This window comes from Bufo bufo, chromosome 4 (genome assembly GCF_905171765.1).
Source record: "Bufo bufo chromosome 4, aBufBuf1.1, whole genome shotgun sequence".
Taxonomy (NCBI): domain Eukaryota; kingdom Metazoa; phylum Chordata; class Amphibia; order Anura; family Bufonidae; genus Bufo; species Bufo bufo.
The window spans coordinates 362,077,196-362,102,703 of NC_053392.1; the positions used below are offsets into that span (position 1 = coordinate 362,077,196).

The window sequence follows — 25,508 nt, forward strand, 5'->3', positions numbered from 1 at the left end:
GGGCCATCTAGGGGAGCATTTTGCAGTAGTGCTAGCAATTGTTGGAGGACCTTGACCGGGCACCAAATGTTGGAAGTTCGGAAAAACCTGACCTCGGTGGGAGGCCCATGTTAATTGGACTTAGTGGACGGTAACCGGAGGACAAAATGGTCATGGACCCAGGACAATTGCCGCACCTGCAAGCCCTGATGCTTGGAGGTGGTGCCAGTGAACTCGCCTGGCCTAAGGAAACCATAAAATCCGAGGTACATAGCTGCCTTAATGACCAAGCTAGGAGAGTGCCCAAAAGGATGTCCATCCAGCGCGGAAGAAAACCTCCTAAACATCTCGCCGGAGACAGGCTGTCTTCGGGCAGGAGGGGCATCCCCGCTCTTCTGGATTCCCCTAAGAGCAGCCTTGGCCGCTTGAACCGAAAAAATAGAACCTCCGCTTAGACTGCGAAGCATAGAGCAGTGCTGGATTCCGGCTAAGTACAGCTTAATGGTATTGTAAGACAGCCTGAGGTTGCAATGGCAATGGGCGATGAACGCCAGGAGGGACAGAGCATCCGCAGCTACGTTCTCGACCCCTGGGATGTGGCTACAAAACACATGAAAGTTATAGGTAAGGGAGAGCCAAACTAGTCTGCGGAGGAGGGACATGATCCTGAAAGATTTCGCCCAGCCTTTCAAGATAATGTCAACCAATGCTTGATTATCGGTGACAAACATCACAGGTGCATTGCCCCTTTGATGACCCCACACTTGAGCCGCCGCCACAATAGGGTAAAGTTCCAGGAGGGAAGAAGAGCTCAGACTTTCGGGGTCCGACCGGACTTCTACGGGCCACTGACCAGCCGTCCAATGGGACCCAAAAAAAGCTGCGAACCCGCAGGACGCAGCTGCGTCCGAAAAAATGGTGGGGTATGACGGCGCCCATGAAGGCACAAAAAGAGAAATGCCGTTCCATGAGGATAAGAACAGTGACCACATGGCCAAGTCCGCCCTGGCATGGCTGTCCAGATGGACGATGCTGTCCTGGTCAGGAGCCGAAGGCAACAACTGGAGCAGCCTGGAGGTGAACGCCCTGCCCTGTGGCATGATCCTGGAGGCAAAATTGAATCGCCCCAGCAAGGATTGGAGCTCAACCTTGGATAGATGGCCCGAGGACACGGCGTGGGAAATCACCGCCCGGCAACTAGCGAGTTTCTCCTCCGGGAGGCTGGCCTCCATCCGGATGGAATCCAGAATGATGCCTAGAAATGTCACCCTATTGGCAGGGCCCTCTGTTTTGGTGTGGGCTATCGGGACCTGCAGGCTGGAGAAAATCTGGAGAAGAGTAGCCAGATTGCCCGATACGCCATGTGGACCCTCGATGATCAAGAAATCATTGAGGTAGTGGATGACCGTAGGCAAACCGCCATGGTGGAGGAGGATCCAAAGCAAAGCCTTGGCAAATTGATCGAACAACCATGGGCTACTCTTTGAACCAAATGTGAGTCTGTTCGCAAAATAGTATCGACCAGCCCATCTAAGGCCGTAGTAACCCCATAAATGCGGTTGAACAGGAAGGAGCTAAAAGGCGTCTGCGATATCCGCCTTCGCCGAGCAGGAACCCCTGCCGGAGATCACAACGGCCTTAATTGCCTCATCAATAGAGGAATATTGCATGGAGAACTCCTCTGATGGTATAAGTGAGTTGAGGCTGGGTGTGGTAGAGGCATGAGGAGCGGACAGGTCATAGATTAACAGGTTTTTTTTCGATGATTTTTTAGACACCAGGCCAATAGGATTAATGCGCCAGGAAGAAAAAGGTATAATCTCAAGCGGGCCAATGAGAAAACCCTTGTCAACCTCAGATTGGAGCAACTCTTCAACTGCCGCCGGGTCCTCAGAGGCAGACCTCAAGTTGCCACCTTCCAAGACGTCTGAGGTAGAGCAATAAGGCCCGTGTGGAAGCCTTCCGCGAAACCAGACAGCAGGAATTGTACGAACCCTCTGTCGGGATGATCCCGCAGAAGGACACCAAGCAGATCAAGGTTAATGTCGGCTAGTCAGGACTGTTTAGCAGACCTCTTGGGACAGGCGGGATGAGGGTGAGCCCTGAAGCACAACGAGCAAATGTGGAGAGCCCTGCAACCATTGAAGACACAACCGTTCGCATTAAAGTTGTTACAGACCTGGCTCCTACCCAGGTACACTATGGGGCGACCGAGCTTGTCAACCCCGGGGGCGCCCAGTTGGGAACCCGAGGTGCCGGGCAGGGACCTATCCTGAATGGGGTTGACAGAGTTAGGACACCAGTCCGAGGAGTGAAATATGGACTAGCACACTGAACATGAAGGGGCCCTAAGACCCGCAAAGTGGCGGCAAAAAAGCTCCATATCAATGTTGGCCCAGTTGGTGATAAACTGGAACTGAACCAGGGCAGCAGCAGCCTAAGCCGAAAAGGAGCGGTGGTAGTCGTAAAATGACGAGCCACCATACTTGTGCCCCAGATCAGTGACAAGGTAGAGGTACGAGTCTAATTCCACTCTCCTTCAGGGCTGGGCTGAACACACGATGTCCCTAAAAAGACTGAATGCCAACACAAATTCCGGGATGGAGAGCTTCCTGTTATGCCTTGCGTCCTTGGCCTTCAGAACGAGAGAGATGTCGCCACAGTTAATGACCCTGTTCTCAGGAAGATCCTGTGAGGTGATAAGGATGGATGCCAAGTTCACATCGTTCCCTGCCAAAATATCTTTTTTGATACCATCCGGAATGAAATGGGCAGGAGCCACCTGGGGGTGAAACTGGTAATACCTGGCGAGGACACCTGAGAAACAACGGACACTGCAGGAGGGTGTGACGCTTGGGAGGGCGCAGGGGCCCGAGACTCCAGCACCGTCACCCTGGACTGAGCGTCCACCACCGAGCAGACCAGGGAGTCAATAGTGGCTTGTAATTGTGACAGCGACTGCTGAATGCACGTGATCCCAGGCTGGACACCTGACGGGCTCGGGCTGGTCATCAACAGTTTATACAATTGCGCTTTACGAGCAGAGGCCGGGTGAGGGATGCCTCTCCTGTTAGGTTCTACGATGAGCTTGGGAATCGTCCAACTTCTCAGGGACATGGAGTCGGACTGACCTGAAACAGACGTTCCAGGGAGTGACATGGTGTCCTCCACGTCTGAGGCATGCGACATGCTTAACCTGCAGAGAGAGAAACAGTCCTGGATGACTATATGTGACCGGAACGTAGCACGACCGGTGCCTGAAAGAGAAAGGCCTGTGTCAGTCTGAGTAACGTACCTGAGGTTGCTGGATAAGACCTGTGCCGATGTCTTGGTTCACCTGACCTCAGCCAAATGTCGGATGAATGAAACAGGCAAGAATCCGCTCCTGGGAGAACAAATCTAGTCGAGTCGGAAGGAGGAATAACTGGGGAGATGACAGCCTGGGCGATCCAGCCGACAGAGGCAAGTATGAGCCTGGACGATCCAGAAGACAGAGGTAGGTATGAGCCTGGGCGATCCAGGAGACAGAGGTAGGTATGAGCCTGGGCGATCCAGGAGACAGAGGTAGGTATGAGCCAGGGCGATCCAGGAGACAGAGGTAGTTATGAGCCTGGGCGATCCAGGAGACAGAGGTAGGTATGAGCCTGGGCGATCCAGGAGACAGAGGTAGGTATGAGCCTGGGCGAATCAGCGGGAAATAGGGAAACATAGCATACCAATAAATGAACATACACATACAGAACGGTCCTGCTACCACTACGTATCCGTACAGATGACGGCAGGCGAATGGTCAGAGTGCAGTGACCGCGCATGGAGTTTAGGCTGAAGCTGTGTGTCTCCCAACCGGGTGAGTCGTACTCATGGAAAACACAGCCCAGCGTGCGCTCCATCGTGAGGCTTTGGCACTGTATGACCAGCTCCTAGCAACCCAACAAAGCACAGAGGAAGTTTGGGCAGCAACGACACAGTACTAAACCAGGACACCCTCTGTAATTCACAACACACAAATCCGGCTCGATGTTAACACCGATAGAGGTCAATTTCAAATGAAAAAACCGAGCCGTAATATGAGAGACCGACTCCGCTACATCTAGACGTGTCCTCCAGATCTCATACCGTATGTCACATTACATGGACTCAATATCCTAGCCTACATCTGCCCGCGTCCTCCTGATCTCCCCATGTCACACCACATGGACTCACTGACGTAGAATACATCCGCCTGTGTCCTCCAGCCTTAATATTTCAAATTGTATGTACTAATTGCCCTAGACTAGATCTACCCATGTCCTCCAGATCGCATAAATCATGGGGCACATGACATGGACTCATTGAGCTATACTACAGCTACATGTGACCTACATATCTTATAAAGCACCTTACATGGACACACCGTCCCATACTAGAGCTACAACCATGTTTCCCAGCATGCGTTCCACGCTGGAACGCACGCCGACCCCGCGACCGGAAGCAGGGAACACATTAGCACGAGTCGGAGGAGCCCTGTGGAGGGGATGACCTGAGAGAAGGAGCCTGCCCGACCTGGAGCCACATGTAGGTTGAGAAACACACGAATCCGGGAGTGAATATCCACGTGCGTTCCACGCTGGAACGCACGCCGACTCCGCGACCGGATCTGGAAACATGTGACCGCTGATCGGAGGAGCCCTGTGGAGGGGACGGGACTGAGTGAAGGCAGTTACCTGTCCTGGAGATGCGTGCAGGCGGAGTACGAGCGATGAACGGATCGGACTGTGGCAGTGCAATCGTGGCGACTCCTTATCCAGCGTGTGAACAGAAGCGCCCAGAGGAGATGGGGGCCGGCACTTAAAAAGGTCAGACGCCCCTCCCACAAATTCAGGCTGACTTTTCAGCCTTCCAACATGTGATTTATTTGTTTTCCTCCTAATAGGTTACATGTAAGCCTTTATTTGTATTGCCTGTTTCTTAGGTTTTGAAAACCTAATTAATATTATAAGACCCCGACCCAAATATGTACTGTAACCCCTTCTAGTGTACTACTCTATACCTCTACTACTACTTCTGTAACTGCAGGTACTACTTCTGTGCCTTCTATACAACGTCAACTTCTATGACTCCACGATCTGCTCCATATTTAGCTGCATTTTCTGTTGCCGTAACCTTTGTTTTGAAATGAAGTTCCTAATTTTTATCTACAGTATGAGTGTAATGTCAGCAACCTGTCGATGGTTGATAATGTTTTCAGCATTCATCTTGAATCCGTTATCGACTTCCTGCAGACCAAATCCTCTCATCATATTCACCATTAGAATGCTTGTGTCTGAATCTTGTTTATGGTGAATGAAGGAAACATACGTTTCTTGAGGTTTTAAAAATATGTTCCCTGTGATTTTTTACTTATACTACACATTAAAGGAGTTCTCCATGAATGATTTAAAATGGCCACCAGAAACCTGTCCTAGAATGTGAGAAAGCAGAGTTGTAGCTAGACATTCCTGCACCCGCCCATTGCTACACAGTCCCCTTAGGGTTATGGATGAATAGCTTAAAACGTAACTTTTTATCATATACTCATATTTTTAGTCACCTGTTTTTGGCGCAAAACTTTTCGTAAGCCCCCTTTTTGCAACTATTTAACCACCTCCGGACCGCCTAACGCAGGATCGCATTCCGGAGGTGGCAACCCTGCGCACAGTCACGCATATATGCGTCATCTCGCGAGACGCGAGATTTCCTGTGAACGCGCGCACACAGGCGCGCGCGCTCACAGGAACGGAAGGTAAGAGAGTGGATCTCCAGCCTGCCAGCGGCGATCGTTCACTGGCAGGCTGGAGATGTGATTTTTTTAACCCCTAACAGGTATATTAGACGCTGTTTTGATAACAGCGTCTAATATACCTGCTACCTGGTCCTCTGGTGGTCCCCTTTGTTTGGATCGACCACCAGAGGACACAGGTAGCTCAGTAATATGTTGCACCAAGCACCACTACACTACACTCCCCCCCCCTGTCACTTATTAACCCCTTATTCACCCTTGATCACCCCTGATCACCCCATATAGACTCCCTGATCACCCCCCTGTCATTGATTACCCCCCTGTCATTGATCACCCCCCTGTAAAGCTCCATTCAGATGTCCGCATGATTTTTACGAATCCACTGATAGATGGATCGGATCCGCAAAACGCATACGGACATCTGAATGGAGCCTTACAGGGGCGTGATCAATGACTGTGGTGATCACCCCATATAGACTCCCTGATCACCCCCCTGTCATTGATTACCCCCCTGTAAAGCTCCATTCAGACGTCCGCATGATTTTTACGGATCCACTGATAGATGGATCGGATCCGCAAAACGCATACGGACGTCTGAATGGAGCCTTACAGGGGGCGTGATCAATGACTGTGGTGATCACCCCATATAGACTCCCTGATCACCCCCCTGTCATTGATTACCCCCCTGTCATTGATCACCCCCCTGTAAAGCTCCATTCAGATGTCCGCATGATTTTTACGGATCCACTGATAGATGGATCGGATCCGCAAAACGCATACGGACGTCTGAATGGAGCCTTACAGGGGCGTGATCAATGACTGTGGTAATCACCCCATATAGACTCCCTGATCACCCCCCTGTCATTGATTACCCCCCTGTAAAGCTCCATTCAGATGTCCGCATGATTTTTACGGATCCACTGATAGATGGATCGGATCCGCAAAACGCATACGGACGTCTGAATGGAGCCTTACAGGGGCGTGATCAATGACTGTGGTGATCACCCCATATAGACTCCCTGATCACCCCCCTGTCATTGATTACCCCCCTGTCATTGATCACCCCCCTGTAAAGCTCCATTCAGATGTCCGCATGATTTTTACGGATCCACTGATAGATGGATCGGATCCGCAAAACGCATACGGACGTCTGAATGGAGCCTTACAGGGGGCGTGATCAATGACTGTGGTGATCACCCCATATAGACTCCCTGATCACCCCCCTGTCATTGATTACCCCCCTGTCATTGATCACCCCCCTGTAAAGCTCCATTCAGATGTCCGCATGATTTTTACGGATCCACTGATAGATGGATCGGATCCGCAAAACGCATACGGACGTCTGAATGGAGCCTTACAGGGGCGTGATCAATGACTGTGGTGATCACCCCATATAGACTCCCTGATCACCCCCCTGTCATTGATCACCCCCCTGTAAAGCTCCATTCAGATGTCCGCATGATTTTTACGGATCCACTGATAGATGGATTGGATCCGCAAAACGCATAAGGACGTCTGAATGGAGCCTTACAGGGGCGTGATCAATGACTGTGGTGATCACCCCATATAGACTCCCTGATCACCCCCCTGTCATTGATTACCCCCCTGTCATTGATCACCCCCCTGTAAAGCTCCATTCAGATGTCCGCATGATTTTTACGGATCCACTGATAGATGGATCGGATCCGCAAAACGCATACGGATGTCTGAATGGAGCCTTACAGGGGCGTGATCAATGACTGTGGTGATCACCCCATATAGACTCCCTGATCACCCCCCTGTCATTGATTACCCCCCTGTCATTGATCACCCCCCTGTAAAGCTCCATTCAGATGTCCGCATGATTTTTACGGATCCACTGATAGATGGATCGGATCCGCAAAACGCATACGGACGTCTGAATGGAGCCTTACAGGGGCGTGATCAATGACTGTGGTGATCACCCCATATAGACTCCCTGATCACCCCCCTGTCATTGATCACCCCCCTGTAAAGCTCCATTCAGATGTCCGCATGATTTTTACGGATCCACTGATAGATGGATCGGATCCGCAAAACGCATAAGGACGTCTGAATGGAGCCTTACAGGGGCGTGATCAATGACTGTGGTGATCACCCCATATAGACTCCCTGATCACCCCCCTGTCATTGATTACCCCCCTGTCATTGATCACCCCCCTGTAAAGCTCCATTCAGATGTCCGCATGATTTTTACGGATCCACTGATAGATGGATCGGATCCGCAAAACGCATACGGATGTCTGAATGGAGCCTTACAGGGGCGTGATCAATGACTGTGGTGATCACCCCATATAGACTCCCTGATCACCCCCCTGTCATTGATTACCCCCCTGTCATTGATCACCCCCCTGTAAAGCTCCATTCAGATGTCCGCATGATTTTTACGGATCCACTGATAGATGGATCGGATCCGCAAAACACATACAGGCGTCTCCCTGGAGCCTTCCGGGGGGGTGATCACCCCATATAGACTCCCTGATCACCCCCCTGTCATTGATCACCCCCCCTGTCATTGATCACCCCCCCTGTCAGGCTGCATTCAGATGTCCGTATGATTTTTACGGATCCACGGATACATGGATCGGATCCGCAAAACACATACGGACATCTGAATGGAGCCTTATAGGGGGGTGATCAATGACAGGGGGGTGATCACCCCATATAGACTCCCTAATCACCCCCCTGTCATTGATCACCCCCCTGTCATTGATCACCCCCCTGTAAGGCTCCATTCAGACATTTTTTTGGCCCAAGTTAGCGGAAATTATTATTTTTTTCTTACAAAGTCTCATATTCCACTAACTTGTGTCAAAAAATTAAATCTCACATGAACTCACCATACCCCTCACGGAATCCAAATGCGTAAAAATTTTTAGACATTTATATTCCAGACTTCTCACGCTTTAGGGCCCCTAGAATGCCAGGGCAGTATAAATACCCCACATGTGACCCCATTTCGGAAAGAAGACACCCCAAGGTATTCCGTGAGGGGCATATTGAGTCCATGAAAGATTGAAATTTTTGTCCCAAGTTAGCGGAAAGGGAGACTTTGTGAGAAAAAAATAAATAAAATCAATTTCCGCTAAAAAAAAAATTTCGATGAACTCGCCATGCCCCTCATTGAATACCTTGGGGTGTCTTCTTTCCAAAATGGGGTCACATGTGGGGTATTTATACTGCCCTGGCATTTTAGGGGCCCCAAAGCGTGAGAAGAAGTCTGGGATCCAAATGTCTAAAAATGCCCTCATAAAAGGAATGTGGGCCCCTTTGCCCACCTAGGCTGCAAAAAAGTGCCACACATGTGGTATCGCCGTATTCAGGAGAAGTTGGTGAATGTGTTTTGGGGTGTCATTTTACATATACCCATGCTGGGTGAGATAAATATCTTGGTCAAATGCCAACTTTGTATAAAAAAATGGGAAAAGTTGTCTTTTGCCAAGATATTTCTCTCACCCAGCATGAGTATATGTAAAAAGACACCCCAAAACACATTGCCCAACTTCTCCTGAATACGGCGATACCACATGTGTGACTCTTTTTTGCAGCCTAGGTGGGCAAAGGGGCCCACATTCCAAAGAGCACCTTTAGGATTTCACAGGTCATTTACCTACTTATCACACTTTAGGGCCCCTGGAAAATGCCAGGGCAGTATAACTACCCCACAAGTGACCCCATTTTGGAAAGAAGACACCCCAAGGTATTCCGTGAGGGGCATGGCGAGTTCCTAGAATTTTTTATTTTTTGTCACAAGTTAGTGGAAAATGATGATTTTTTTTTTTTCTTACAAAGTCTCATATTCCACTAACTTGTGACAAAAAATAAAAACTTCCATGAACTCACTATGCCCATCAGCAAATACCTTGGGGTGTCTTCTTTCCAAAATGGGGTCACTTGTGGGGTAGTTATACTGCCCTGGCATTCTAGGGGCCAAAATGTGTGGTAAGGAGTTTGAAATCAAATTCTGTAAAAAATGACCAGTGAAATCCGAAAGGTGCTCTTTGGAATATGGGCCCCTTTGCCCACCTAGGCTGCAAAAAAGTGTCACACATGTGGTATCTCCGTATTCAGGAGAAGTTGGGGAATGTGTTTTGGGGTGTCATTTTACATATACCCATGCTGGGTGAGAGAAATATCTTGGCAAAAGACAACTTTTCCCATTTTTTTTTATACAAAGTTGGCATTTGACCAAGATATTTATCTCACCCAGCATGGGTATATGTAAAATGACACCCCAAAACACATTCCCCAACTTCTCCTGAATACGGAGATACCACATGTGTGACACTTTTTTGCAGCCTAGGTGGGCAAAGGGGCCCACATTCCAAAGAGCACCTTTCGGATTTCACTGGTCATTTTTTACAGAATTTGATTTCAAACTCCTTACCACACATTTGGGCCCCTAGAATGCCAGGGCAGTATAACTACCCCACAAGTGACCCCATTTTGGAAAGAAGACAACCCAAGGTATTCGCTGATGGGCATAGTGAGTTCATGGAAGTTTTTATTTTTTGTCACAAGTTAGTGGAATATGAGACTTTGTAAGAAAAAAAAAATAAAAAATCATCATTTTCCGCTAACTTGTGACAAAAAATAAAAAGTTCTATGAACTCACTATACCCATCAGCGAATACCTTAGGGTGTCTACTTTCCGAAATGGGGTCATTTGTGGGGTGTTTGTACTGTCTGGGCATTGTAGAACCTCAGGAAACATGACAGGTGCTCAGAAAGTCAGAGCTGCTTTAAAAAGCGGAAATTCACATTTTTGTACCATAGTTTGTAAACGCTATAACTTTTACCCAAACCATTTTTTTTTTTTACCCAAACATTTTTTTTTTATCAAAGACATGTAGAACAATAAATTTAGAGCAAAATTTATATATGGATCTCGTTTTTTTTGCAAAATTTTACAACTGAAAGTGAAAAATGTCATTTTTTTGCAAAAAAATCGTTAAATTTCGATTAATAACATAAAAAGTAAAAATGTCAGCAGCAATGAAATACCACCAAATGAAAGCTCTATTAGTGAGAAGAAAAGGAGGTAAAATTCATTTGGGTGGTAAGTTGCATGACCGAGCAATAAACGGTGAAAGTAGTGTAGGTCAGAAGTGTAAAAAGTGGCCTGGTCTTTCAGGGTGTTTAAGCACTGGGGGCTGAGGTGGTTAAACAGTTGTAAGAGGAGTAAAAACTAGTCCAGTCAGGGGAGTAAAGATCAGCGTAAAAAGCCGGTCTGTGTAAATGACCCCCAATATGTACACCCAATGAAATCGATCATGGTGTACATGGCGGTACCAATACACCTAGTGATAATTGAAAGAACCAACTGGTCTTGCTGCCCTAACCCTAAAAACAGGCATGAAAGAGGAGGTCCTACAGTAGGACCCTGGTCCTACTGCATCCAGGGTCAATTTGGACCCATTTATGATATGGGGATACTTTTATTTTTCCAGGGCCACCCTTGTACACCTCACAATGCTGCAGACCTTTGTTTCTAAAGAGAGTGAGGACATTTCATATCAGCCAATTACAGCCAAAAACCTGCCCCATACTCTTTAAGGTGTTATCCAAGACTATTAAATGAACCCCATATGCCGGGCCCCTCACAATGAATATACTTACCTGGCTCACTGTGCCGCTCCTGGTCCCCGTACCGCCGCTGCTGCTTCTACCCGTGCGCGGATGAAAACATCCGGTGTCGGGGGGAGCAGCCAATGGCAGGCGGGGACAGGGATAAGGCTTGTCCCTGTCCCCACCTGCCATTGGCTGCTCCCCCCGACACCGGATATTTTCAACCGCGCACGGGTAGAAGCAGCAGCGGCGGTACGGGGACCAGGAGCGGCACGGTGAGCCAGGTAAGTATATTCATTGTGAGGGGCCCGGCATATGGGCGGCCTTAGATAACTCCTTTAAGGCTACTTTCACATCAACGGTATATTTTCCGGGGGGCTTGTCTGACAGAAAACAACCTGCTGGAATTCTCCTGGCGGCAGGATGCAATCGGAATGCCCGCCGGCCCCTTAAAAGTATAATGGGGTCTGGTGGAGATCCACTGCATTACGTTAAAAATGCGAAGAATCAGCTGGGCACAGACAGCTGCACGCTATGGTCTGAGTCTGGCTGATTCCTGGCATTCTCTGCTGGAAATAGCGGCAGGATTGCAGTGCTGCAGATGTGACCGTAGCCTAAGCAGAGGTTCTGCAGCAGCTGGTGTGTATATTAAAGGGGTTCTCCGCTTTGGACAATTCTTGCTTGTGAAAGGTATCAGCTGACAATAAGCAAAACTCAAATGGAGTCATTTATCAAACTGGTGTAAAGTAGAAGTGGCTTAGTTGCCCATAGCAACCAATCAGATTCCACCTTTAAAAAGGAAAAGGTGAATCTGATTGGTTGCTATGGGCAACTAAGCCAGTTCTACTTTACACCAGTTTGATAAATGACCCCCAAAGTGTCCCCCCACTAGGACCATACTTACCAACATTTTAAATGGTAAATGCGGGGCGCCCCCAACCCATATAGTATTATACATAACATATGAAATCTATGTGGATTATCATAAGTGATAGGATCCTGTCGCCTTTGCTCATGCTTGCTGCCATACAGTGTATGATAACAAGTCTTGCAGCCTCTCTTGACTAGTTTGCAGGCTGTTGAAGGGTTAATCCCCCTCAGGTCCAGAGAGCACTCTTTTCAGGGGGTGTGTGCTATGAAGTGATGTCAGGGGAGAGAGGTGGGATAGACCCTGCCAGCAGTGGGAGGGAGAGCGAGATAGTCACAGATACAATAGCCAGCCTCAGCACTGGAAGCATGGAAAACAAGCGACAACCAGGTCAGTCAGTCTGTCCCTTTCTGTATGTCTGACACCCGCAGTGACTAGTGGCACTACACGGCACACCTTCACTACCACGCATTTCAGTCCCATGTAACCTGACAACTACCTAGAGCTGGTTCTTATGGTTAACTAGTTCACTGCACACTGGAGGAGATGTAATAAAGTGTGACTGCCGCCGGGTACTACCACAGTATAGGTACTACCACAGGATAGGTACTACCACTGGATAGTTACTACCACTGGATAGGTACTACCACAGGATAGGTACTACCACAGGATAGGTACTACTACAGGATAGTTACTACCACAGGATAGGTACTACCACAGTATAGTTACTACCACAGGATAGGTCCTGGCACTTGGTCAGAAATACAAAGAAATGTGTGTCTATTATCTCTATAACTAGTCTTTATATATCTTTATCGAATGTCTGTGTATCAATATCTAATATATCTATTTATTATTTCTGTCTGTTTAATATATCTATCTACACTTCATTTATCTATCTAATGTATCTATTTCTTATGTCTATGTATCTACAGTATCTTTCTATCTGCCATATCTATCTAAGGTAGCCATCTGTCTGAGAGAGAGAAGGAAAGACATAATGCAGTTTTCAATAATATATAGCATTCTATTTATCGATGTATCTATCTATCTATCTATCTATCTATCTATCTATCTCATATCTATATACAGTATCTATCTATCTCATATCTATATACAGTATCTATCTATCTCATATCTATATACAGTATCTATCTATCTCAAATCTATCGATCTCATATCTATCTATCGATGTATCTATATCATATCTATCTCATATCTATATACAGTATCTATCTATCTCATATCTATCTATCTAATATCTATCTATCGATGTATCTATATCATATCTATCTCATATCTATATACAGTATCTATCTATCTCATATCTATCTATCTAATATCTATCTATCGATGTATCTATATCATATCTATCTCATATCTATATACAGTATCTATCTATCTCATATCTATCTATCTAATATCTATCTATCGATGTATCTATCTCATATCTATATACAGTTTCTATCTATCTATCTTCTATCTATCTATCTAATATCTATATACAGTATCTATCTATCTCATATCTATCTATCTAATATCTATCTATCTATGTATCTATCTCATATCTATCTCATATCTATATACAGTATCTATCTATTATCTATCTATCTAATATCTATCTATCGATGTATCTACTGTATCTCATATCTATCTATCTATCTATCTATCTATCTATCTATCTATCTATCTATCTATCTATCTATCTATTGTATCTACCTATCTACTCTATCTATCTAAACTACCATATCTATCTGTCATCTATATTGAATATCTATCTACTGTATCTACCTATCTAATCTACTCTATCTATTATCTATCTATTATCTATCTAATATCTATCTAATCTATCGATCGATCGTATCTATCTCAAACTTGAGAAAGGCCTCATTGTGCTGGGCTGAAATGTTGTGTGGGGTGAATAAAGTGGGTCCACCACCCTTTCATCCACTTTTGGAGTGCTGTCTCATTTTTCTGTTTTTGGAATATCCTTTCACCTATAGCCTGCAGTCTTGAAGGGCTTGCACCCAGTTGCTTAGTTGGCAGTGCTGCTGTATTTTCTGTTTTAGTATCTAATCTATCTATCTATCTATCTATCTATCTATCTATCTATCTATCTATCTATCTATCTATCTATGATAGATAGATAGATAGATAGATAGATAGATAGATAATCTATCTATCTATCTATCTATCTATCTATCCTTCTATCTATCTATCTATCTATCTATCTATCTATCTATCTATCTATCTATCCTTCTATCTATCTATCTATCTATCTATCTATCTAACTATCTATCCCATATCTATCTTTTTATTTATCTCAAATCTATCTATTGGGATTCAATGTAATTTAAACATTAGAGCATCTGTTTTTGTTCTTTATGCCAAAGTCACTTAATGAAACGGTTTCCATACATATCTATAACATACAGTCAGGTCCATAAATATTGGGACATCGACACAATTCTAACATTTTTGGCTCTATACACCACCACAATGGATTTGAAATTAAATGAACTAGATGTGCTTTAACTGCAGACCGTCAGCTTTAATTATGAGGGTATTTACATCCAAATCAGGTGAACGGTGTAGGAATTACAACAGTTTGCATATGTGCCTCCTACTTGTTATGGGACCAAAAGTAATGGGACAGAATAATAATCATAAGTTAAACTTTCACTTTTTAATACTTGGTTGCAAATCTTTTGCAGTAAATTACAGCCTGAAGTCTGGAACGCATAGACATCACCAGACGCTGGGTTTCATCCCTGGTGATGTTCTGCCAGGCCTCTACTGCAACTGTCTTCAGTTCCTGCTTGTTCTTGGGGCATTTTCCCTTCAGTTTTGTCTTCAGCAAGTGAAATGCATGCTCAAATGGATTCAGGTCAGGTCATTGACTTGGCCATTGCATAATATTCCACTTCTTTCCCTTAAAAAACTCTTTGGTTGCTTTTGCAGTATGCTTTGGGTCATTGTCCATCTGCACTGTGAAGCTCCGTCCAATGAGTTCTGAAGCATTTGGCTGAATATGAGCAGATAATATTGCCCAAAACACTTCAGAATTCATCCTGCTGCTTTTGTCAGCAGTCACATCATCAATAAATACAAGAGAACCAGTTCCATTGGCAGCCATACATGCCCACGCCATGACACTACCACCACCATGCTTCACTGATGAGGTGGTATGCTTAGGATCATGAGCAGTTCCTTTCCTTCTCCATACTCTTCTCTTCCTATCACTCTGGTACAAGTTGATCTTGGTCTCATCTGTCCATAGGATGTTGTTCCAGAACTGTGAAGGCTTTTTTAGATGTCGTTTGGCAAACTCTAATCTGGCCTTCCTGTTTTTGAGGCTCACCAATGGTTTCCATCTTGTGGTGAACCCTCTGTATTCACTCTGGTGAAGTCTTCTCTTGATTGTTGACTTTGACACACATACACTTACCTCCTGGAGAGTGTTCTTGATCTGGCCAACTATTGTGAAGGGTGTTTTCTTCACCAGGGAAAATAATTCTTCGGTCATCCACCACAGTTGTTTTCCGTGGTCTGCCGGGTCTTTTGGTGTTGCTGAGCTCACCGGTGCGTTCATTCTTTCTAAGAATGTTCCAAACAGTTATTTTAACCATGCCTAATGTTTTTGCTATCTCTCTGATGGGTTTGTTCTGTTTTTTTTCAGCCTAATGATGGCTTGCTTCACTGATAGTGACAGCTCTTTGGATTTCATCTTGAGAGTTGACAGCAACAGATTCCAAATGCAAATGGCACACTTGAAATGAACTCTGGACCTTTTATCTGCTTATTGTAATTGGGATAATGAGGGAATAACACACACCTGGCCATGGAACATCTGAGAAGACAATTGTCCCATTACTTTTGGTCCCTTAACAAGTGGGAGGCACATATGCAAACTGTTATAATTCCTACATCATTTACTGATTTGGATGTAAATACCCTCAAATTAAAGCTGACAGTCTGCAGTTAAAGCACATCTTGTTCGTTTCATTTCAAATCCATTGTGGTGGTGTATAGAGCCAAAAATGTTAGAATTGTGTCGATGTCCCAATATTTATGGACTTGACTGTACATGAGTTAATTACTATCTTTTACCAATTTATTAGGCAGAAGATCAGGAATGATAGTAGCAGACGAGTTCATTATATTTTGTTTTATTTTGCCAGTAGATATATTGTAGGATGCAAGTGTGAGTGGCGGTATTTATTATCTGATTACCTCTAGTCCCTGATTTTTTAGGTCACAGAACTGCAGAAATATGTAAAATAAAATTGATGTCAGGCAGTATTCAGTGCACCGTTAATTGCAGCTCATAAATCTGAATCCCTTTTAGGAAATAGCGAATTCGTTTTTCAGCAGGGATTCTGGCTTAGACTCTTACTAGAATATTATCCTCACTATATTTGCAGAAACACTGTAGATTATTAAGGGAGAAACATCAAACATTAAGAAAAATTTAAGTTTTAATATATGCAAATGAGCCTCTAGGAGCAACGCGGGCGTTACCATTACTCCTAGAGGCTCAGCACTCTGTACAACTGCCGCGCCCTCTGCACTTTGAAATACAGGGCCAGGCATGATCACATTTACTCTGCCTGTCCCTGTCAATCAAAGTGGAGAGGGTGCAGCAGTTGCAGAGAGCAGTGCCTCTAGGAGTAATGTCAACTCCCTCGTTGCTCCTAGAGGCTCATTTGCATATATTAAAACAAATCTGGTGACAGATGCCCTTTAAGTCTGTCTTTACTTTGTACAGGTGAGCCTAATTCATGTAATGGAAGACAGTAATAATGAATTTTGCTTAAGTGTAATGTGGTTTAGCCACTGTCAGTGAAAGTACGCCAGGGGGGTTGCCTGGAGTGGAGATGCAATTTTTTTGCAATTTTTACAGAAGTCGCACATAGTAAATGCACCAGGAAACAGGTCTAATCACAATAGTGGCTCTAAAACAAAGACCACCTTGAAAAGTGGCAAGATCTGGCGTTGGTGGATAAATGTTGCAGAATTTTGCACAATTAAAGACGTGTCAAAACGTGATAATTTGCCCCATAAAATAGATGTACTAAGGCCTCATGCACACGACCGTTGTTTTGGTCAGCATCCGAGCCGCAGTTTTTGTGGCTCGGATGCGGACCCATTCACTTCAATGGGGCCGCAAAAGATGCGGACAGCACTCCGTGTGCTGTCCGCATCCATTGCTCTGTTCCGTAGCCCTGCAAAAAAAATATAACGTCCTATTCTTGTCGGTTTTGTGGACAAGAATAGGTATTTCTACAATGGGCTGCCCGTTCCGTTCCGCAAATTGCGGAAGGCACACGGGCGACTTCTGTTTTTTGCGGATCCGCGGTTTGCGGACCACAAAAAAAGGAACAGTCGTGTTCATGTAGCCTATGAATGATAAATGCCCCCCTATGTCCTTTCTTAAAAGGTTAGTGAAATAGAGAAGAAGGGGCGCTCCACTAGTTCATAATCCCAAGGGTAAGGGTACTTTCACACTAGCGTTAAAGTTTTCCGACACTGAATTCCGTCCTAGGGGCTCAATACCGGAAAGAAAAACACATCAGTTTTGTCCTAATGCATTCTGAATGGAAAGCATTCCGATCAGTATGCAGCAGGATGTCTTCAGTTCAGTCACTCTTTCAATTTCCATTGAAATGTATTAATGTTGGAACCAGCACCAAGTGTTCTGGAAAAACTGATCAGTTTTTCCGGTCTGCACATGTGCAGACCTTTAAAAATGTGAAAAAATGTAATACCGGATCCGTTTTTCCAGATGACACAGGAGAGACAGAGCTGGTATTTCAATGCATTTGTCAGACAAATCCGCATCCGAAAATAAATGTTAACCGTTTGCACACGGATTTTCGGAACTGCCTGCCGGATTCCTCTAACGCTAGTGTGAAAGTACCCTAAGAAAAGACCCATAATTTGGAGTGCCTTACCATAGGTGGTAGTACAGGAACATGTACAACATCGTGACACTGCACTGCAAATTAATCAATTCAGTCCCAGGCTGCTGCTCAGACCCGCCAGAAGGCCCAAATGACATCCGTACAGATGCTGCTTATGTCAGTAGAAGTAGGGTATTCAAGACAGCGCCGCACAAATACAATAGCAAAGCTAAAAATTACATATAAAACTGAATATGAAAACTAAGATATAGGAAAAGGGGGAAATGATCAACTCATGATGCATTTCAGCAGGGAGGGGTCAACTTCCTCAGATCAGTTTATTTCCAGTGTCTTCATGGAGGGTTTTAATACCCTTGACCAGGAAGAGCTCTTGTGAGCACTTCCAGGTCACGTGAGCGCTAGACTAAAAATGTATTAACTATGTGAAAATGTACTATATAGACAATAGGAAACGATGGTGAAGACCACAATTGGCAAAAGGTCATAGCTAAGCAGCTGGTACAATGGAGGAAAAAGAATGAGAGACCACGAATCCAAAGGGAAATTTTATATCCACATAAGTAGAACATAGTGTACTTCAATTGATTATATAGAAAAGTGAAAATCAGTATAAGAAAATTAGTATCAAAGTGAAAGTGCTATCTTCCACTAAAGGATGCTAAGTAGAACGCAAAAAAATGGGAAACCAAGTGCACATTACCTGTAGACCAATATATAAGGTGATATTTCCTTTTAAATCAGGCTTATAAAAAGAGCAAAAGTTGGGAGTGCAAAGTTGGAAAACATAGACGAAGAGAAGAAAGGACACAAGATTCCAACGCATATGAAAATGAAGAACATCCAAAAGTGAGGGTGGAGATCATTGTGTTGTGGCCAGTGAAGTAAAATTATATAGATATAAAAATATAAGGATATAGATACTAAACAAGCTGAAGAATATAAAAAATATAAATACATATACATAGTAAATACAGTTTGAAAACAACAATATGTCGAAATTACAGTCTTATCATATCCATACAAATCAAAAGGTTTATAGAAATAGGACCCTTAAAATACAATACTTTATTTCTAATTAGATAAAAATATCTCCCAAGCCTAATATACTGTAGAGGCTAACTCTGATGTACACAAATAACCGATAAACAAAAGTAACACAAAAACAAAATAACACATAACCACTATCGTAGGAACCAATAGATTATTAAAGGTAAAAGAACACGTGTTTTTTTCAGACAATCACAGTATGTTGTTGCTATTTTTTCAGGTAAACACCTGAATATAACACATGTGAAGAAAAGACAACTTAGTTTTATAATGTTTTTGTAGCAGAAAAAAATGCCAGACTGTATAGGAGCTCTAAGGCTAGAGTACTTTCATATTGGTGTATTTTGGTCAGTATTTAGTTTTAGAACTAGAAGTAGGTCCAAAACATAAAGGAGGTACAAAGCTCCGGTAGACAGGGTGTGCGGACACAGTACAGAGGCAAATCACCAGTTCTTTAATCAAACTTCAGTGTTTATTCACACTTAAAGCAAAAACAAAACGTCACTTTCCAGTCTTGGTGTTAGTTCACGCACAATGGAAAGTCCACATAGCAAAAATCACCTTGTTGACAGTTCTGCCTCCAGCAGTCCATAGAAGGCTTTTAGGGGGCCCGTTTCCCTTACAGATGGGTCTCAGCCCTCCAGCACGACACAAGCCTCAGATCCCAGCACACACACCTCCTGAGCTCCCCTGTCAGACTGAGGTAATCCTCCTCACCTGGCAGTGCTGGCTGTTTTTTTAGGCCTGGCAAAACCTGGCCTGGAATATGGGGAGTAGTCACCCACCCAGCACTTTGACTACTCCCAGTAAGAGCCGTCCTGGATCAGCTATACAGCCATACTAAGTATTAGGTGTCAAACAGCAACTGCTGCTGACACATAAAAACCGGCTCTTACTCCACCGAGGCCAGGAACCTCCCATAGCAGCTGCAATGCCTGCTACCCTGGTAGTTACCTCCATGCTTGTACCATATGTCTCCTCGATAAGTTTTTGATATATAAATTTATGGCTCATATTGTCTATTGGCTGCTGAACATGTGCGGTCCACTCTCCTTCAATTTACAGGCTCCATTCTAGTGATATGTGCGGGTCCCAGAAATGGGAGATGGGCCAACCCCTTTAAAGATTTAAAGATGTAAGTTTTCAGACAATCTTGATTATAAAAAAGAACTGCCGAGGGTGCCTGAAGGTGCAAAAGGAATGGAGTAACACAAATGAAGGACCAGACTACAGACATAGTTTGTGTGTAGTCTGTAACCATGGAGACGCACGGGTCTGTATAGGAGTTGTATTCACAAATAGTAGGATATTTGTAATTACAGCTTTTGTACAGTTATCTGTTATCACTGAGGGCACCAAAAAGTAGTGACAGACATGCTGATTTCAGTGGTCTGTCTCTTATTTCTACAAAGAATGTATTCTAGTTTTGTGATAACTGACAGATAATATGTATACAGTAGATTTGATATCTGACATTTACTGACACAGGCAGCAGCACAGGTTTTACTGTACTTCAGCACTTAATTTGAATATCTCCTTTATCCGGTCGTAGTGATATATGGCCATTACTGAATCATGTTACTCTAATCACAAGACAGCTTTTATTTTTAGCACTATGAGTATATTTCAGTGGCAGTGGCAGGTCTAGGCACCATAATCTTAATGGGCCCAATGTCTGAGTTCAGCAATCACCACTTTCAATAAATAGATTGTTCAATAATGTTGGAGACATCACCAGTTACTATGACTGACACATGGATAAAGACGTCTGACTGAAGCCCCTATTAGACTGCACCATAAATGCAATTGTGTTATCATCCATCGATGCCTGCACTGCCCAAACATCGGGCAGTGTAATACCACCTTAAGAAGAAGCCTAGCTCAATGCTCATGGCAGGGATAAATGGCTGAATCCCTGTAGGGCATTGTGGCTGGGCCTGGATCTGTGTGGGCAAATGTGGCTTTAATGGCATCATTGTGGCTGACCTGTAGGTATCTGTGGCTGGTTTTCTGGGGGTAAACTGTGGCTGTCATGGGGAGCAAGTGAAGGGGTGGTCAAAAATGTCTAGGTGGAAAAGTCTGCAGAACTAAGTCATAGCTAGAAGTCTTCATGCTAGTCTGGGCCAGATGGAAAAGACATTGAAAGCGAGTGACTACAACGTAGAAGGTGTTAAAGGGGTTCTCTGGGATTTATTTAAAATGGCCACCAGCAACCTGTCCTAGAATGTGAGCAGGACTGGTTACCTCCACTTGCAGAGCTGTCTAGGGGCCTGAGAGGCAGGGCCTTCCTACACTCTACACTGATGATAATAGATGAAAATGCTGAGATCCTGCCTATGATATGTCATCATGGCTGAGCAGCCTGACAGGAAAACTCACCAATATGTAGGATATACAAGTGCCAAAGTGTAGTAAGGCCCTGCCCCTCACCCCCCTCAAGGCAGCTCTACAAGTGGAGCCAACCAGTCCTGCACACATTGTAGAACAGGTAGCTGGCAGCCATTTTCAATTATTCCAGGAGAAACCCTTAAACTGTGAGTAGGGGAGATTTATCAAAATTGGTGGAAGGAAAACTGGCTTAGGCCCTGTTCACATCTTGTTTTTGCTGTACATCAAGTGAATAGCTTTAGACATACAGTAAAGTATAGAAACGTATGCAATTTGGTGGTTGTCTATCCTTTTTTAAACGTATACATTTGACAGATGTGCATACATTTCGAAACGTTAGAAAAGATTTATGGGGTCATTTATTAAGACCGGCGATTTAGGCGCAGGCCTTTACATAACAGCGCATGATCTGCTGGCGTACACCAAATTTAAATTTACGTCAGCACTTAATGCAAAGATTTAAGTCATTTTCTACGCCAAAAACCTGCCCATTTGTAAAATAAGAACGATCAATCTGATTGGTTCATATCGGCAACTAGGACAGTTTGTCTTTGTACCACTTTTGATAAGTCTGCCCTAGTGGATTGGATTTAATACTTGTTTTTTCTGTCTCTGATTGAGTCTGATCAGTACTTTGTTCACTTGTCTGGTGTGTGGTGGTAATAACTGATTAGTGTATGGTGATACATTTTTTGTCTTGGTTTAGAGGTATTCAGTCAATGGGATCCATGGACTAATGCATTCAAAAGTCTCAATATGGATATGTTCACACGAGACTAATACTCTGTGGGTTTGCAAGCGGCAAATCCATAGCGTTTTCACTACCAGCAAAGTACTGTATTTTCTGCACTATAAGACGCAGCAGCCCATAAGATGCACCTAGGTTTTAGAGGAGGAGAATAAGAAAAAAATATTTTTCATTAGACCTCAGATCAGATCACCAATCAGACCCCCAATGTTAATCAGACCTCAGCTGACAGCCCCAATCAGACCCTCAGTGTTAATAAGACCTCAATAAGACCTCAGATCAGACCCACAATCAGACCTCAGAGAAAAGCCCCAACATAAATAAGATGTCCCCCCAGTCAGACCTCAGATGAGACTCCCATACCTCAGATGAGACTCTCATACCTCAGATCCGACCCCTATACCTTATATCAGACCCCCATGCCTCAGAGCACATAAAATAAATCAACTTACCTCTCCTGCTCCAGGCGCCGCCGCTCCTAGGATCCAGCTCTCTTCTTCTTCCTGCCGTGCAGTGTGCTGTGACCCGAAGCGCACAGTGCGAGGTCACATCACATCCAACGGCAAAGGACCAGGAAGCGGAGAGTACAGAGCCCGGGAGTGCTGCATTCACCGCTTCCTGGTCCTCCGGTACTAATGAGCGCTACCATAATTTTCAGTTCCATGATATACTAGGCATATTTGCCATCTTCCTTTGGGGAACCACCTCTCTAGAAAAACATGTTAATGTCATTTTCAATGGTAGTCTCAAAGAGGTATCAAAAAGTTGTTGCTGTTCCTTCACTTCTTCATGCTGATAAGAACAGTGTGTTTGTGTAGCGTACATGTTTGCTCTGCGATTTTCCATTGCCATATTAAATAAGACTTAGGTTCAGTTTGTATGGCAATGGAAAAGCAAATTGTGCTTCAGCAAAAATGTACAGTGTAGAGATGTAGCAGGTATTGCTCTAGAACAGAGGTCACAAACCCTGAGAACTCCAGCATGCCCCATTAACTTCTATGGGAATTCACAGAAGTGTTGAGGAGCAGCTGTGCATGCTTGGAGTTGTAGTTTCACAGCTGGAGTGCTGGAGGTTGCTGACCCCTGCTCTAGAGCAACATTGCTTGTGTATTGTAATGTAGTTATTTTACCCGCAGAGGTATGGATAACATAAATACACCTACAGTATAAGTTGGGCAAAATCTTTACACACAACTGCGCACTAAGAAAAATGTGCACTGCCATATTAATGATCTGTGTTGTATGAATCCATAAAAGAGGCACATAGCTGCTTATGGGCCCACATTATACATACAGAACCTGTGAGAAAATACACTGCTCAAAAAAATAAAGGGAACACTTAAACAACACAATGTAACTCCAAATCAATCACACTTCTGTGAAATCAAACTGTCCACTTAGGAAGCAACACTGAGTGACAATCAATTTCACATGCTGTTGTGCAAATGGAATAGACAACAGGTGGAAATTATAGGCAATTAGCAAGACACCCTAATAAAGGAGTGGTTCTGCAGGTGGTTACCACAGACCACTTCTCAGTTCCTATGCTTCCTGGCTGATGTTTTGGTCACTTTTGAATGCTGGCGGTGCTTTCACTCTAGTGGTAGCATGAGACGGAGTCTACAACCCACACAAGTGGCTCAGGTAGTGCAGCTTATCCAGGATGGCACATCAATGCGAGCTGTGGCAAGAAGGTTTGCTGTGTCTATCAGCGTAGTGTCCAGAGCATGGAGGCGCTACCAGGAGACAGGCCAGTACATCAGGAGACGTGGAGGAGGCCGTAGGAGGGCAACAACCCAGCAGCAGGACCGCTACCTCCGCCTTTGTGCAAGGAGGAACAGGAGGAGCACTGCCAGAGCCCTGCAAAATGACCTCCAGCAGGCCACAAATGTGCATGTGTTTGCTCAAACGGTCATAAACAGACTCCATGAGGGTGATATGAGGGCCCGACGTCCACAGGTGGGGGTTGTGCTTACAGCCCAACACCGTGCAGGACGTTTGGCATTTGCCAGAGAACACCAAGATTGGCAAATTCGCCACTGGCGCCCTGTGCTCTTCACAGATGAAAGCAGGTTCACACTGAGCACATGTGACAGACGTGACAGAGTCTGGAGACGCCGTGGAGAACGTTCTGCTGCCTGCAACATCCTCCAGCATGACCGGTTTGGCATTGGGTCAGTAATGGTGTGGGGTGGCATTTCTTTGGAGGGCCGCACAGCCCTCCATGTGCTCGCCAGAGGTAGCCTGACTGCCATTAGGTACCGAGATGAGATCCTCAGACCCCTTGTGAGACCATATGCTGGTGCGGTTGGCCCTGGGTTCCTCCTAATGCAAGACAATGCTAGACCTCATGTGGCTGGAGTGTGTCAGCAGTTCCTGCAAGACGAAGGCATTGATGCTATGGACTGGCCCGCCCGTTCCCCAGACCTGAATCCAATTGAGCACATCTGGGACATCATGTCTCGCTCTATCCACCAACGTCACGTTGCACCACAGACTGTCCAGGAGTTGGCAGATGCTTTAGTCCAGGTCTGGGAGGAGATCCCTCAGGAGACCGTCCGCCACCTCATCAGGAGCATGCACAGGTGTTGTAGGGAGGTCATACAGGCACGTGGAGGCCACACACACTACTGAGCCTCATTTTGACTTGTTTTAAGGACATTACATCAAAGTTGGATCAGCCTGTAGTGTGTTTTTCCACTTTAATTTTGAGTGTGACTCCAAATCCAGACCTCCATGGGTTGAAAATTTTGATTTCCATTTTTTAATTTTTGTGTGATTTTGTTGTCAGCACATTCAACTATGTAAAGAACAAAGTATTTCAGAAGAATATCTAGGATGTGTTATTTTTGTGTTCCCTTTATTTTTTTGAGCAGTGTATAATGCATTATGCGCCAAGGCATACTGTACTATACATCTGGTGGGAGGAGACCATTGTTTTCAGTGACTACCCTGTACCAGGTCTCACTAATGTCGTACTATGGTCATGCTTCATTGATGACATTTTTGTCTTCTGGAGTGGTACCGAGATTGAATTCACCGAGTTTGTAGGATGTCTTAACACAAATTCGGTGAATCTGAGATTCACATCTGTGATTGAGAAGGATTGCTTACCCTTTTTGGACATTTCTATTCAGAAAGGAACAACAGGACACTTAGAAACTAGTGTCTATCGTAAGCCAACATCAACTAATTCCCTGTTGAGATGGG

General features: G+C 44.7%; 1 protein-coding gene across 2 annotated transcripts in view; it reads left to right on the forward strand.

Annotated features, from left to right (window-relative positions):
- The first annotated feature begins 12,522 nt into the window (after positions 1-12,522).
- TPD52L1 (TPD52 like 1) overlaps positions 12,523-25,508 on the forward strand; it is a 157,340-nt gene continuing 144,354 nt past the window's right edge. For both annotated transcript variants that reach the window (XM_040426961.1, XM_040426962.1), the window contains exon 1: positions 12,523-12,581. In XM_040426961.1, the coding sequence (XP_040282895.1) occupies positions 12,560-12,581 (22 nt within the window). In that variant the 5' untranslated portion in view covers positions 12,523-12,559. The remainder of the gene's footprint in view (positions 12,582-25,508) is intronic.